This window comes from Oncorhynchus masou, chromosome 18, assembly GCF_036934945.1.
Source record: "Oncorhynchus masou masou isolate Uvic2021 chromosome 18, UVic_Omas_1.1, whole genome shotgun sequence".
Lineage (NCBI taxonomy): Eukaryota > Metazoa > Chordata > Actinopteri > Salmoniformes > Salmonidae > Oncorhynchus > Oncorhynchus masou.
The window spans coordinates 30,187,220-30,202,965 of NC_088229.1; the positions used below are offsets into that span (position 1 = coordinate 30,187,220).

At 39.6% G+C, this 15,746-nt stretch overlaps 1 protein-coding gene across 1 annotated transcript in view; it reads left to right on the forward strand.

Moving 5' to 3' along the window:
- LOC135504381 (contactin-4-like) overlaps positions 1-15,746 on the forward strand; it is a 41,542-nt gene that overhangs the window by 23,721 nt on the left and 2,075 nt on the right. The window contains exons 8-17 of the mRNA XM_064922932.1: positions 2,693-2,868; positions 9,207-9,324; positions 9,661-9,819; positions 10,011-10,160; positions 10,486-10,556; positions 10,928-11,162; positions 12,723-12,838; positions 14,128-14,314; positions 14,557-14,669; positions 14,938-15,106. Coding sequence (XP_064779004.1) covers positions 2,693-2,868; positions 9,207-9,324; positions 9,661-9,819; positions 10,011-10,160; positions 10,486-10,556; positions 10,928-11,162; positions 12,723-12,838; positions 14,128-14,314; positions 14,557-14,669; positions 14,938-15,106 — 1,494 coding nt within the window. The remainder of the gene's footprint in view (positions 1-2,692; positions 2,869-9,206; positions 9,325-9,660; positions 9,820-10,010; positions 10,161-10,485; positions 10,557-10,927; positions 11,163-12,722; positions 12,839-14,127; positions 14,315-14,556; positions 14,670-14,937; positions 15,107-15,746) is intronic.

Here is a 15,746-nt window from a genome sequence, read left to right on the forward strand (position 1 = left end):
TCTAATGTGCTAGTGATGGCTATTTAACAGTCTGATGGCCTTGAGATAGAAGCTGTTTTTCAGTTTCTCGGTCCCAGTGTTGATGCACTTGTACTGAACTCGCCTTCGGGGTGAACAGGCAGTGGCTCGGGTGGTTGTTGTCCTTGATGATCTTTTTGGCCTTCCTGTGACATCGGGTGCTGTAGGTGTCCTGGAGGGCAGGTAGTTTGCCCCCAGTGATGCATTGAGCAGACCGCACCAGCCCTGCAGTTGCAGTACCAGGCGGGGATACAGCCCGACAGGATGCTCTCAATTGTGCATCTGTAACAGTTGGTGATGGTTTAGGTGCCAAGAACAATTTCTCCAGCTGCCTTCTTCATCACACTGTCTGTGTGGGTGGACCATTTCAGTTTCTCCGTGATGTTTATTCCGAGGAAATTTGACCTCCGAATGGTCTGTGCACAGCCCTGATATCCTGTATAATTATCCTGGATTGATAGTGGTTCGTCCATACCATGTTAGCAATAAGAAATCAATGAGATGACAATGAAGAGGGAAACCATGATACCCTTTTCATTGTCAAGTAAAGTAATGCACTAGCAAAATGTAAGCTGGATGACATTGAAACACGCATGTCAAAATGTGTTCAAATGATTCCATATTTCCGAACTCAATAGGTAGCAGTTGAAAATCTTCATTCTCATTTAGATAACAGCTTATTTGAAGGGTACCTACATAAGAACGTCATAACACATTCATAACCATTACACATTCATAAGCAGTACATAAGGAGTACATACATTATTTCAAGAGCCGCATGTTCATAGTTGCAGTGTAAAGGACAGTACTGTGACATATCAAAAATATTGACTTGCGGTTGTTGACATAAGCACGGCTTATCAATGCAGCACGTAGGCATTGTGAATGTGTTATGAAGTCTCCTCATTTTTTTGTCTTGAGACATTCATTCATAGGGCATGCATTCATAGCCTCACCTGGAATGCACCCTAGGGGGTGTGAGATGACCCACTGGGCTGTTTTGACAGCGTAACATATAGAGACCTTAAACACCATCTGACATGCAGTGTCTGATTCTCTGTCCATTAGACGCTTATGACACCCATGCATAATTCAGCTGGGGCTTGCTGTATGGAAACTCAGCCCTGCGTATCCCACTGCACTGCCGAAGTGGAAAAGACACTCAAAAGAGCCAGAGCAAAGATTAGGTTGTTATGCAGCATACCACCATGCTGTGGTTGAAATAGGAGGGCTTTTTGTCTAGCCAAATGGAACCAAATTATAGACTCCGGACCGACCTGTGGAAATGGAGGCGTGCAGAGGAATGGGTTTGTGTGGTTTCTTAGTTTCTTCAGTGATGCATTACTTTGTAAGTGACTTGTGGTTATAGTTTGAACAAACTGTGACAGCTAAAGCCACTTACTCTGTTCATTCTCATTCAGCGTATGAGAAAGGATGACAATATGAGCCAACGCCTGAACAGGAGATTTCCATAGCTGTCTAGACAGGCGCTGTCCATTCAGTGAACATTACAGCCACAAGTTGAGATGATATTTTTCTATTTTCTTTATATAAAGAAGCTGTTACTGGGCTCTACTACTTTCGAGTTCCTTGTGATATTTCAGCTAAATCAAATCTATAAATCAAATTGAACAAATAGTTTTTTATTCCAAGATTTGGATTTTTAACATAGTCAACTAATATTTTGTTACTGTGGTATTTATTTTTGGTTGATAACGATACAGTATGCCTAAGCTAGAGGCACGTTCTCTAGCGGGTACTTGTATACTGAGAAGCCAAGCGGCCCTAGTGTTAATGACTCCATCCACTTCAGTCAAGAACGTTTGGCATTCACATGGGCTCCTAGAGCCTTTATTAGACAGGTCCATGATGAAAATTAATCATCAGATAGCTATATGGGCATCTGTTACAAGTTGGCAATCACAAGCAGCCCCGCTGTAGGCTATCAAAAAACTGTCAATGCATAATCATATTAATGGATGGAATCCGTGACCATTACAGCCATCATTACACGGTCTGAAAGCACAACAGAAGCACAACTGGCATAACAACTTAAGGTAAGTCATTTGGGCGAGATACAAAGTCAGTTGGACAAGATACTAAGTCGTTTGGATGAAATACTAAGTGGTTTGGAGAGGTCAGACTTTATTTGGATAGTCCATCTGTAGATGCTCTACAGATGGTCATACTATCAATAAACGATCTGTTGATAAGCAACTACTTGCTAAGGTTAGGTTTAGAATAAGAGTTAGGGTTAAGTTTAGGGTTAGGATAACGGTTGAGGTTAGGGTTATGGCTATGGTTAGGGTTAGTAGACAGAAGGTTGAAATGTTACTGATAGTCTGTAGAGCATCTACAGATGGACAATCCAAATAAAGTGTTACCGGACACGATAATGCCCATTTATTTTACAGGAACAAGCACAATAATCACAATCTCAGAGGTATAACAGTCCCGGAGTATAACAGTCCCGGAGTTAACAAGACACCAGAATAGCCCCATGACTCCAAAGAAAAACCAGTAGAATGGACTCAAACGAAACCCAATAGTGCTATAAAACACGTATATACATTTTGTCAATGTAAATAGGCAGAACAAAGTTGATAGTGATAAGAGAAGCGCCTCGCTGTTTCTGTCTGGCCCAGGTAGCTAAACTTGTTTTTGTGTCTTGCAGAGACAACCATTATCACCAGCCCAGCTGGGCATTTGGACGTGACAGTGGGCGAGAGCATCGTCCTCCCCTGCCAAGTCTCCCATGACCCCACGCTCGATTTGAAATTCACCTGGTTCTTCAATGAACAGCTCATCCACTTTGGAAACCACGGGGGCTACTTTGAGAAAGTTGGCGGAGTAAGTGCTTTTGAGTCTGCCTTACACTCATGTGTTTGAATTAAGTCTACTATGATGACCTTTTATAATTACTTGACTTATTTATGTGGTTGTCACTTGTGATTTGCAATCCAATTACATACAGTTGATCATATTAATTTATTTTTACTGTGTATGTTTATATGATGTAAAATGACCAAGGGCAGAGTAGACCTTTTTACAGCATTATGTTATGAGCACAATAACATATACAGTACAACAATGAATACTTTACTGCTGATATATAGTGAATGGACGAGAGGAAGTGTATTGAATCATTTTCATTCATGAATCATATCAAATTTGTTTTTGCAATTAACAAGAGGGGTCTGCCTGTTTGCCTGTTCCGCTTGTTGATAACAACTACTCCTTTGAAAAAACTGCTGCCTAAGGAATTGTCGATTCAATGCTCAGTCAAACATTACATTTGGTCATCTACAGTTGAATGTATTTCTCTTTAATTAGAAAAGCAATTATAATATCTTGGCTGCTTACTACCCACAGTTTGTTCTATATTCCTCCGGCTCATCAGCAATGCCATTAGTTGTGTAATTGTGTTTGCCTCATGGCTTCATTTGAGCGCTTGACTCCCTGCACTAATCACTTGACACAAAGCTGACATGTTGCAGAAAAGTGTGTCTTAAATGCAATGAGTAATTTCATAAAGGTTAAATGGTTCTGTTCATCAAACATTATATTTGATGGAGGTACAGTGCCTTCAGAAAGTATTCATACCCCTTGACGTATTCCAAATGTTGTTGTGTTACAGCCTGAATTACAAAAGGATTAAACATATTTTCTCACCCATCTACACACAATATCCCATAATGACATTGAAAACACATGTTGGAAATGTAAACACAGAAATATCTAATTTACATAAGTCTTCACTCCCATGAGTCAATACTTTGTGGAAACACATTTGGCGGCGATTACATCTGTGTGTCTTTTTTGGGTAAGTCTCTAAGAGCTTTGCACACCTGGATTGTACAATATTTGATGGTTGATTGTTGCTTGACAGACATTCTCAAGATTATGCCATAGATTTTCAAGCCAGTGTAGATTTGGTCTTCTTCTTTTGGCTATTGTGTCAAGACCCAGTTATGAACTCGGGTCTCCGGTGTGAGAAACAGTCACTTAACAAACTGAGCCACTAATAGTCGGCAGAACCCAGAAGAGGAGGCAGACACAGCAGTACTTGAGACAGTGTTTTAATAAAATAAAAAGGAAAGTTCTTCAGGCAAAAATATAAATCATAAAGTAATTCCAAGAGAAAAAGGTCATCTTCCAAGTCAAAAAGGTAAATCCACAAGGTGGTAGGTACAGCAGAAAAAAGCCTCAAAAGATAATCAAAAATAAATAAACGAGAACAAAAACAGAGCACCGCAAGAGAGTCCAACTGGAGCAACAAATGTTCACAGCATCACTGGGGTTGGGTGCTAACCTTCAAACAGAGAGCAAAGAACTGAGGAAAACTAAGGGTTTAAATACATTCAAGGGAAACGAGGCACAGGTGCAAATAATAACTGGAAACCAGGGAAAACAAAAGGGTCAAAAAGCACAATGGGAGCATCTAGTGGCCAAAACCAGAACAATCCTGGCCAAATCCTGACATATTGTACGGCTGAAAGGTGAATTTGTGTCTGTTGGAAAGCAGACTGAACCAGGTTTTCCTCAAGGAATTTGGACGTGCTTATTGCTGTATTCCATTTATTTTTATCTTTAAAAAATTCCCTAGTCCTTGCCAATGACAAGTATATCCATAACATGATGCAGCCATCAACATGATTGAGTACTACTCAGTGATGTAATGTGTTGGATTTGCTCCAAACATACAGCTTTGTATTCAGAACATTTTTCCCCCCTCATTTTTAGCAGTATTATTATTAGTGCCTTGTTGCAAACAGGATGCATGCTTTGGAATACTTTTTTTTCTGCACAGGCTTCCTTCTTTTCTGCACAGGCTTCCTTCTTTTCTGCACAGGCTTCCTTCTTTTCACTCTGTCATTTAGGTTAGTATTGTGGAGTAACTACAACGTTTACAACGTCATATCACAACCATTAAAGTATTTTAGTTATTTATTTTAAAATAACCATTGGCCTCATGGTGAAATCCCTGTGCAGTTTCCTTCGTCACCGGCAACTGAGTTAGGAAGGACGTCTGTATCTTTGTAGTGACTGGGTGTATTGATACACATCCAAAGCCTAATTAATAACTTCACCATGCTCAAAGGGATGTTCAACCTCCCTGGTCTATGTGGTTGAATCTGTGTTTGAAATTTTGTGCCGACTTAGGGACCTTACAGATAATTGTATGTGTGGGGGTACAGAGATGGGGTAGTCGTTCAAAAATCATGTTAACCACTATTATTGTAGATAAAAAAAACATGAGCTGGCGCACACCCAGAATAATAGTTTGTGTGGAGGTGCTGACTAATGGAGAATAAACTATAACCTATCAAAATAAAGAAAGTCGCACTCTTCATGTATAATCTCCCAGCAATTTAATGGGTATTTACCAACGTTTCGGCAGGAAGGCACAGTGATGACGAAACGTTGGTAAATACCCATCCAGGAAGGCACAATGATGACGAAACGTTGGTAAATACCCATCCAGGAAGGCACAGTGATGACGAAACGTTGGTAAATACCCATCCAGGAAGGCACAGTGATGACGAAACGTTGGTAAATACCCATCCAGGAAGGCACAGTGATGACGAAACGTTGGTAAATACCCATCCAGGAAGGCACAATGATGACGAAACGTTGGTAAATACCCATCCAGGAAGGCACAATGATGACGAAACGTTGGTAAATACCCATCCAGGAAGGCACAGTGATGACGAAACGTTGGTAAATACCCATCCTGGAAGGCACAGTGATGACGAAACGTTGGTAAATACCCATCCTGGAAGGCACAGTGATGACGAAACGTTGGTAAATACCCATCCTGGAAGGCACAGTGATGACGAAACGTTGGTAAATACCCATCCAGGAAGGCACAGTGATGACGAAACGTTGGTAAATACCCATCCTGGAAGGCACAGTGATGACGAAACGTTGGTAAATACCCATCCAGGAAGGCACAGTGATGACGAAACATTGGTAAATACCCATTAAATTGCTGGGAGATTAAACATGGAGAGTGCAACTTTCTTTATTTTGATAGTTTATAGTTTATTCTCCGTTAGTCTCCGTTGATAACCACTATTATTGTACACAGAATGAGTCCATACAACTTATAATGCAATTTGTTAAGCACATTTCTACTCCTGGACATATATAGGCTTGCCATGACAAGGGAGTTGAATACTTATTGACTCAAGACATTTCAGCTTAACATTTTTATTAATTTGTTTAATGTTTTACAAACAAAATTACACTTAGACATTATAGGGTATTATGTGTAGATCAGTGACCAAATTTCAATTTTATAAATTTTAAATTTGGTCTGTAACACAACACAATGTGAAAAAGTAAAGGGATATGAATACTTTCTGAAGGCACTGTATATAACTTAGCCCACTAAAGTGCAAGTGTGTTTTCCAAAACAATACATTTCTCTTAATGCACTATCAAAACTTAAAATACCTGTCAACAAAATGTCATAATATCAAAAAGTATAATTTGTCATCTGGTGAGAATATTTCTATATCAAAATTAACCGTCACAACTTAAAGTACACCAAAAGTATTATTAATCATCAAATGAGGTTATCTCACCATTTATTAAATAATGGCTCAACAAATACTAACTATAACCATTAATAGATACACTTTTTCTTTGAAAAAGAGTCAATGGTACAAGATGATATTCAAACATTTTATAGACGTGAGCTGCATTCTCTGAATTAGGATCAAATAATGCAGTTTATCTCAATGGTGTTCAAGCATTTTTTGGAACAATGTCGATTTTCAAAACAGTGTACGTACGACACAGAACTCTGTGGCCTTTTGCAAAACAGTAAATACATGTTTTTATGTACTGTAGTTTCCTTCTAAAAACATTCATAAAAACGATAAGATATGTTCAAAAATGCAATTAACTGCAACAAAAGAACACTACTGGAGAACCTATACGGACACTACGGGTGGACAAATTGATGGCGTATATAGCGCAGCTGAGTGTACCAAATCACACTGACCAACTTTCTTTGGCCAAATACCGAATTGACTGTCATGCAGGAATGACTTAATCCCTGCGTCTTCTTTGACAGGTAAATTAAGTGTCGAGTTTAAGTGGTGATTTTTTAAAATTGTATATTAAATAGCTAAGTCGTATGGTTTATTTGCTAATATTAATGCATGACAGTCCGTTCTGTCTTTGGCCAAAAGTTGGTCCGTATGATTTGCTTCACTCGGCTCTATACGTCATTGATTTGTCCACCAGTAGTGTCCGTATATCTTCTCCCAACACGACTGTCTAAAAAAAATCCTATTATAGCAATATATTTTCTTTGCGGTCACTAAATCAGGATGGAGGAACACAACTGATATATGAATGTATAGGCCACACCAAAGCAAAGCTCGAATGGATGGTCACAATGTTACGAAATAGGACTAACCTAAAGTTGCATTAGAGTAACTCAACTTAATTTTCTGCATATTTGCAATGTTGTAAAAAATCCTAAAATGACACAGTCCCAATTACCTAAATATTTTACTATGTTGTACATGAAATAGCACTGATGGAGTGATTAAGATTTTTCATCACTAGTATTAACTGATTGCTGAAAACAGTGAACACAACTCTTCTGAGGAAAATGTGTTAATATTCTAAGAACACTTAACAGTGAATTTTGTATCCACTGATTCCATTTGTATTCATACTTTTGCAAAAGGGTGTCTAAGATATGCAATCCAGATACAAAGGCAAAAAAATTATCAGAATTTAGAAAATGTATTTGGATATGTTTGGCCACAGTAAAAAATAAAATAAAAAATGCTTGTATGTGATTGAGAAACTGTAAAGTAGGAAGAATTTCACAGAAAGGTGTACAAAAATATATGATACTGTTTGGATTGCATATGTGTTCTGTGCTGTATGTAATTTTGTAAATGCTTACAATTCAGTAAACATAAATCAAATCTAATCCTGCAAAAGTACTCCAAACCAAGCAGGTAGTTATGGTGCTACAAACCAAATACTGTGAGGTAGTTAGGCCTACCATATATGCTGTGACTAGACATGGCTGACAAAGCCCTCCAATGTAAAACATGAGGCCTCTGAAAAGCAACATAGAATAGAGTAATATTGAAAGTAATTCCCCCCAAACATGACTGAAGTACATTAAACACAATAACTGTAAAAAAGTAAGGACTGTTCAATTAAATTTCCTTTTTATATAAGGCCATATGTTTTTATATACTGTGCAACACATTGAATATTTTCCCTATAAAACAGCTGCCAATATAAAAAAGTATCAATGTGATCTACTTTATAACCCATGGAAAACCAAACAATTGACAGGTGAACTATTTAATGTGTATTTATGGACTCATTAGGAGGTTAACAATTATGCAAAGGGATTTACATGTTGGTGGTAAAGATATACATTATGGAAGTAATTGTTATTGGCTGTGAAACAATTATTTAGTTTTGATTGACATACTTTACACAATAGATGTTTGTGTCCTAAGTAGAGAGTTGTGTCTACTGTTTTGTAAAAAGTGTTTTGTGATTGTATACTGTTATGCAAAAAAAGTGTTTATCATTATTGTTTTGGCCATGTGGATCCCAGTTTCGCTCACATGGATCCCAGTTTCCTTACAATGTTCAAGCTAAAACGCTAAGTGCCGCCCACCACATGAGTTACTTACAACTACATTGTAACTTTGGTATTTTGAGGCCCAACAACAAGAAACCATCACAGAGTATAGTGAGTGTGAGCTAATGCTCTGCAAAAATGATCTCCTCACAAATGTTGGTCTTCTACGGTCTGAAAGCATTGGTCGTCTTGACCTCAATCTTATCTATGTGACAAAAGTCATACTAACAAGTACAGTAGAGCAGCTTCAAAGGTCAGCATGTATTATAGCTGACAATTAGAAACAGAAAGGAGTAAAAGGAATGGGACTGAAAAGAGCCTTTTCATTCTCTCAGATAGAAACTGTCATCATTAAACGGTCTGAAATATTCAGCCGTTTCTACTGAAGGTCTTTGACTTTTATCATGACTTTCACCACCATATATTGAACACATAACCAATCAAGTGTACTCTCTCATCCTGTTCGTATTTGAAGAAGGGCCTTTTATTTGATATCTTTTCTAGAATTCTAACATTTTCCTTACTGCTCTGGTTTGACATTCCTTATGGACAGCGCTCAGCAGGTGACATCATGATCCGTAACATTCAGCTGAGGCATGCTGGGAAGTATACATGTGCTGTCCAGACCAAGGTGGACAGTGTTTCCATCGCCACCGATGTGGTAGTCAGAGGTATGGCTATGCTGGAGCACCAGTAGCACAAAATGTCACATTGATCTGTTGTAGGATCCAGTAAAAAAAAAAATACAATTTGAATTGTGAAATCCCACTTTTGCCACTAATGTAGCAAATGGAAGGTTTAGAATTAAACCTGGAACCTTGGGTTCTCCTACTCTCCAATAATCAGCCCATAATGTTTAGACCTCTTCGTAAGCTTGTGTTTGAATCATGACTGCTACAGTACATTTGAATTAATAAATATATTATTAAAATGTATGTGTAGAATACACTGTACTTTATATCTCATGTTGATCAACTAAGATGATGCTGTGATAACGATTTTTCCAGGTGCTCCAGGCCCACCGGTGGAATTCCAGGTGACAGAGATGACAGACAGCACAGCGTCTCTCTCCTGGGGACCGGGTCCTGACAACCACAGCCCAGTCCTCACCCACAACATCCAGGCCCGCACAACGTTTTCACTGGGCTGGCAGGGAGTCATCACAGGTGCGTGTGTGTGTGCACGTGCATCTTTATCTATCACACACACTGTATATTAAATTGAATAATGCACTCACAACATAATCAAGGTTCAAGGTACATCATCACAATTAGCACACAAAGTTATAGACTGTATTTATATAGCACTAGAAGATCCTGCAGCATGCTAATTAAAGGCTATTTGTTGTCCGGGTTAGTTCCTGAACTTCTTGGGGGCAAACAGCTGACAGCCACTGTCATTGACCTCAGTCCGTGGGTGGAGTATGAGTTCAGAGTGCTGGCAACCAACGCCATCGGAACAGGAGAGCCCAGCAAACCTTCCAAAAAAGCCCGGACCAAAGACATGCGTATGTACTGTATCTGCCCCACATAGCTCCCAACACAACGATGAATGCTGAATACTGTAATATAATATGCGCAATTTTACCCAATGAATTCTTTGTTTACATTCAAGTTGTGATGCAATATTGTTAATGCATTATTATAGGAAAGTGCAAGAGGTACAGTACAAGCCTATTTCCACTGGGATGATGAGGAGGATCTTTGTTTAAAAACTGCACAGTGATCCCAACAATTAACAGCATTAATTGACAGATGTTTTTCCATGATAATAGTAGGAGGCATGCAGACATTGAAGTTTCTCTATGAAAACAAACACCCTTGATTTTGCAGCTCCCAAGATAACGCCATCCAGAGTGAACGGAGGTGGTGGTGGTCGCTCGGAGCTTGTCATCACTTGGGAGGTAAAGTGAACACTACTAATAAAGATGATCAGCGTGATTGGTAAAGTCATACAGATTCAGCAAAGTGCACCAAATGACATGTTGAAATAAATTATGAATCAAACATAACCCATTCTCTGACTGCAACTATGTTTCAGAGCATGCAGGTTGTGCCAATAGGTATTTTTACACTACTTGGCCCAACCAAGCTGTATTGAGCTGGCCTGGTTACGCATTCACCAAATGTTGCTAGAACCACGCTGAAGAGGACAATGTGAAAATGTTTTATACGAGCCAGAAAAGTAGTTCCGGTCTGCATGGCAGTATTAGAAGGTAGATGTGTATTATGCGAATGAACCCATGTACATTTGTGTTTTCACCTCTTTCTGCAGCCTGTCCCTGAAGAGCTCCAGAGTGGCCCAGGATTTGGCTATGTGGTAGCTTTCCGACCTCAGGGGGCTCAAGGCTGGATGCAGGCAGCAGTCACCTCCCCCGACGCCTCCAGATACATCTTCAAGAACGAGAGCATTGCTCCCTTCTCTCTGTTTCATGTGAAAGTGGGCGTGTACAATAACAAAGGGGAGGGCCCCTTTGGGCCGGTGGCCACCATCTACTCTGCAGAGGAAGGTACAGTACACTGCCAGGCCCTGTTATTTATTTAGGGAATGAATAACGTGAAAATGATATTTTTTCTAACGTTATTGAGATGTTCTATATAACTCTAGAATTCTGAAATCCATCAATACCTCTACAGGGTTCAACACTGTAGAGTATTTTTTGCAAAGTTTAAGTGATGCCAGACCCAGCTGGGTACACAACATACCTATTCCATCATTTCTTTTCATTTCAGATGCTATATGTATAGTGCGTATAATAAGTCTACACCTCCCTTGGATTTCTTCACATTTTAATGTGTTACAAAGTGAGGTTAACATTGATTTAGTTTTACTTTTACTTTTCTTGTCAGCGATCTAGCAAAATACTCTGTAATGTCAAAGTGGAATACAAATTAGAATGATTTTTTAAGATGAATGAAAATGAAACACTAATATACCTGTGACTCGGCCACTCAGGAACATTCACGTCTTGGTAAGCAACTCCAGTGTAGATTTAGCTGTGTTATTGTGCTGCTGAAAGGTGAATTCCTCTCCTGGTGTCTGGTGTAAGCAGACTGAAGCAGGTTATCCTCTAGGATTTTAAAATGTATTTTCATTTTGCCTGTCCTGTTTAATTTTCATCCTGAAAAAGTCTACAGTCTTTGCCGATGTCAAACATACCCATACCATGATGCAGCCACAACCATGTTTGAAAATAAGGAGGCAGTTACTCAGTGATGTGTTGTTGGATTTGCCCCAAACATACGATTTTGCATTTAGGCCATAAAGTGTATTCCTTTACCTTGTTTTTTTACTTCAGTGCCTTGTTGCATACATATGCATGTTTTGGAATATTTTTTATTCTGAATATTTTTTATTTTTTATTTTGATCCATCCTCAGTTTTCTCCTATCGCAGCCATTAAACTCTGTGACTGTTTTAAAATCACCAATGGCCTCATGGTGAAATCCCTAAGCAGTTTCCTTCCTGTCCTGCAGCTCAGTTCAGAAGGACGACTGCATCTTTGATGTGTCTGGGTGGTTTAATACATCATCCACAGCATAATTAGAAACTTGAGCATACGTAAAGATATATTTGATGTTTAATTTGTTATTGTTAACCATCTACCAATCACTGCCCTTCTTTGTGAGGCTTTTGAAAAGCTCTCTGATCTTTATAGTTGAATCTGTGCTTGAAATTCAATGCTTGACTGAAGGACTTTACAGATGATGTATGTATGGGGGACAGAGGAAAGGGTAGTCATTAAAAAATCATGTCACCCCTATTATTTCACACAGATAGAGTCCATATAACTTGTTATGTGATTTGTTAAGCCAAATTTGACCTCTGAACGAATTTAGGCTTGCCTCAACAGAAAGATGAACGACTATAAACATTTTACTTCACTTTGACATTATGAAGTGTTTTGTGTAGATCAATGACGAAGTTAAAGGGCGATGTAGACTTTCTATAGGCACTTCTTCATTTCTTATTGTCAGCTATCAATAGTTACACATTCACTGTGTGTGTGTGCGTGTGCGTGTGCGTGTGTGTGTGTGTGTGTGTGTGTGTGTGTGTGTGTGTGACCATAGAGCCCAGCAGAGCCCCGGGTAGGGTGCGGGCCAGGAGTGTGTCGGCATCGGAGGTAGAGGCCACCTGGAAGGCCCTGCCCTGGAGCAACAATAGGAGGCGCATCCTGGGCTACGAGGTCAGAGCCCAAACACACTGGACATCATAGACATAAAATGGATAGATCTGACACTGCTTCAGTATTTCTCTTCGTACATGATCAATGGACTATCCAGTATTATCCCTCATTGAATTGTTACATTTATGTAGATTAAATCAACACCCTATCCTGTCTGAACAACTATCAGTTAGCGTACAGCCACACTGAGACGCATGAACATGGATGAAATCGTATATGATTGTTCGTGTTTTTCCGTCATTAGTACTCGAATCAACTGTTTTTAGACGAGTTTTATCCGTCAAGTTTTTTTAGTTGTTTTTTATTTTTATCAAATGTTTTTCTATTTGGCATTTTGAAGGATTATACAGATAATACAGACAGAACAGGTAGAGGGCAAAACATAAACGGATCCCCTACCAGATCAAACCTACTTCAACTCCCCCATGCTCCAACAGGACAAAAAAGGATCCCGTACCAAATCTAACCCACAGCTTGCATGATATAGAATTTGACCAAAAAACAAACAAAACAAAAATATAATCAAACAAAAAAGTAAAGAAGAGTAAAAATAGGGATACAAATTCAAATTTGGGTTGGTTTATGTAGTTATGAAATTATCTGGGTCCATGTCTTCTACATAGGAAAGGTTTGCAAGATCTGTAATTGCAGATCCCCAAACGGAGTAGCACATTTTCCCTAGCTTGAGATGTTGCGTAACTTCCTTTATCCAATGGCTTAAAGTAGAAGGAAACCGATCTTTCCACTTCAATAGTAGAAGACGTCTAGCTAGAAGAGTGGTAAAGGCCAGCATGTTGCCCATAGCAACAGAGGGGCCTCCTGTGGTGCCACTCCGAATAATGAAATAAAGGCAGAAATTTTTGTAGGTCTCTCCAGTATCTTTGAAAATGAACAGAAAATTGACATCCAGAAATCTGTCCATTTCAGGCAAACGCCTTTGTGCGTTTTTTGTTGTTGTCAGACAATCAGCTCTGTTGTCATTCATCGGGCAACGGATGATTCCCATTGAAAAAGTATTGGCTCACTCCGAAATATTCTAACACAAAATCATAATGTGACCACGGCCTTAGACAAGCATATGAATACTCTGACGTGACAAACTATCCAGCCTACTCTTAACTTCTACCCGGTACAGCCCGAGGAAGATGGGTTCTTCTCTAGGGTTCATCCTACTGGGGAGTTTATGGCCAGTGTGGCTGTGCTTTAAAAATAGAGTTGATTGATTTCATTGATGAGGAAAAAATGTTTAAAGATATCAGGGATGTTGACCGGTGTGTTTTGAACTGTAGCTGAGGTACTGGGGTGAGAGGGAGAGACAGGAGACAGCCAGTGTGATCAGGACCATAGGTAACCGGACGTCTGTGGTGATCAGAGGCCTGGAGGGCAGCAGAACCTACTTTATCTCCCTCCGAGCGTACAACAGTGCCGGGGTGGGCCCTCACTGTGCCACAGTCAATGTCACCACCAAGAAACCCCGTAAGTACAAAACCTACATTCAAGGATACCTGCCTGCATCCACTCCATAGAGCCTCACCCCCCCACCCCCCTCACTTGAAAAAAGAAATATTGACCCTGATTCGCTGTGTTTGAATACTCTTTGGACTGGAGACATTTTATTTGGATAGGCCATCTATAAATACCCAACAAACTATCAATAGACCATCAGCATCTATAGATGGACTGTCCAAATGAAGTGTTCACGTTTTCTTTTCTTCCAGCCCCAAGCCAGGCACCGGTGAAGATCATATGGAACACCTCAAAGTCGAAGGTCATCCTCAAATGGGATCATGTTAGAGCTCTGGAGAACGAGTCCGAGGTCACTGGTTACAAAGTACGGGAGTAAACACGTATTTCAACTTTTTTTCTTATTATTTATTAAATGATCCAGTATGTGCTAGTGTTATTCACCTATGTTGAGTTGTTCAGCACTTGAATGACTGAACAGACTGATTCTTATAAGCAAAGTATATAATAAGCATAACAGTGTTTCTGACCACGACAAGGTTGATTCTCGTAGTGATTCTTATACAGTATGTGCATTCTAGGCTAGGTTGTGCAGATCCACACTGTGTATGATTTGTGTTGTCACATCTCTCCAGGTGATGTACACACAGGACAGACACAGTCGTCCCAACGTGGTCGAAACCAACACCACGTCTCTGGAGCTGGCGCTACCGGTCAACGAGGACTATGTCATTCAGATCAAACCCTTCAGCGAGGGAGGAGAGGGGAGGAGCAGCAGACAAATCACTATTCCCAGGATAGCAGGTGGGACATTTTGCCTGACACGGTCAGAGCATTGGGCCAGTAACTGAAAGATTGCTAGTTCAAATCCCCATGCTGACAAGTTGAAAAATCTGCCGATGTGCTCTTGAGCAAAGCACTTAACCCCAATTGATCTAAAGTCGGCGTTGATAATGTCTGACCCTGGCCGTGTCCCCTCTCTCTGAGGGTGTCTCACGGGGAGTTGGGATATGCAAAAAAACACATTTCCAATTCATACTATGTGTATCAATACACACTTGTACATGTGTGAAATAGGACAAATATAAGCACCCACCAAATTATACAATTAATATGAGGGCCAACTGATTTAACTTTTTGCATGAGATCATGTAATAATTTCAATTGAAATGACTGAAATAACATTAGGAACAGAACAGAATTGATATTTTTTTAACACAAGAGCAACATCATATCATTCATTATACATGTAAATATTTAATTGGATTCAATGCAAACAAGTGCAGTATAATGGGCCCTTCTGTCTCACCATTATGATCCAAAATACAGTATAGCGGCGCCACCTCCTGATACATTTGAGCAATAACAACATGGTGGAAAACGAGATGTGCATCGTGACAACCTCACTCATCATGACAACCTATCACTCATTATGTGTTTGTGA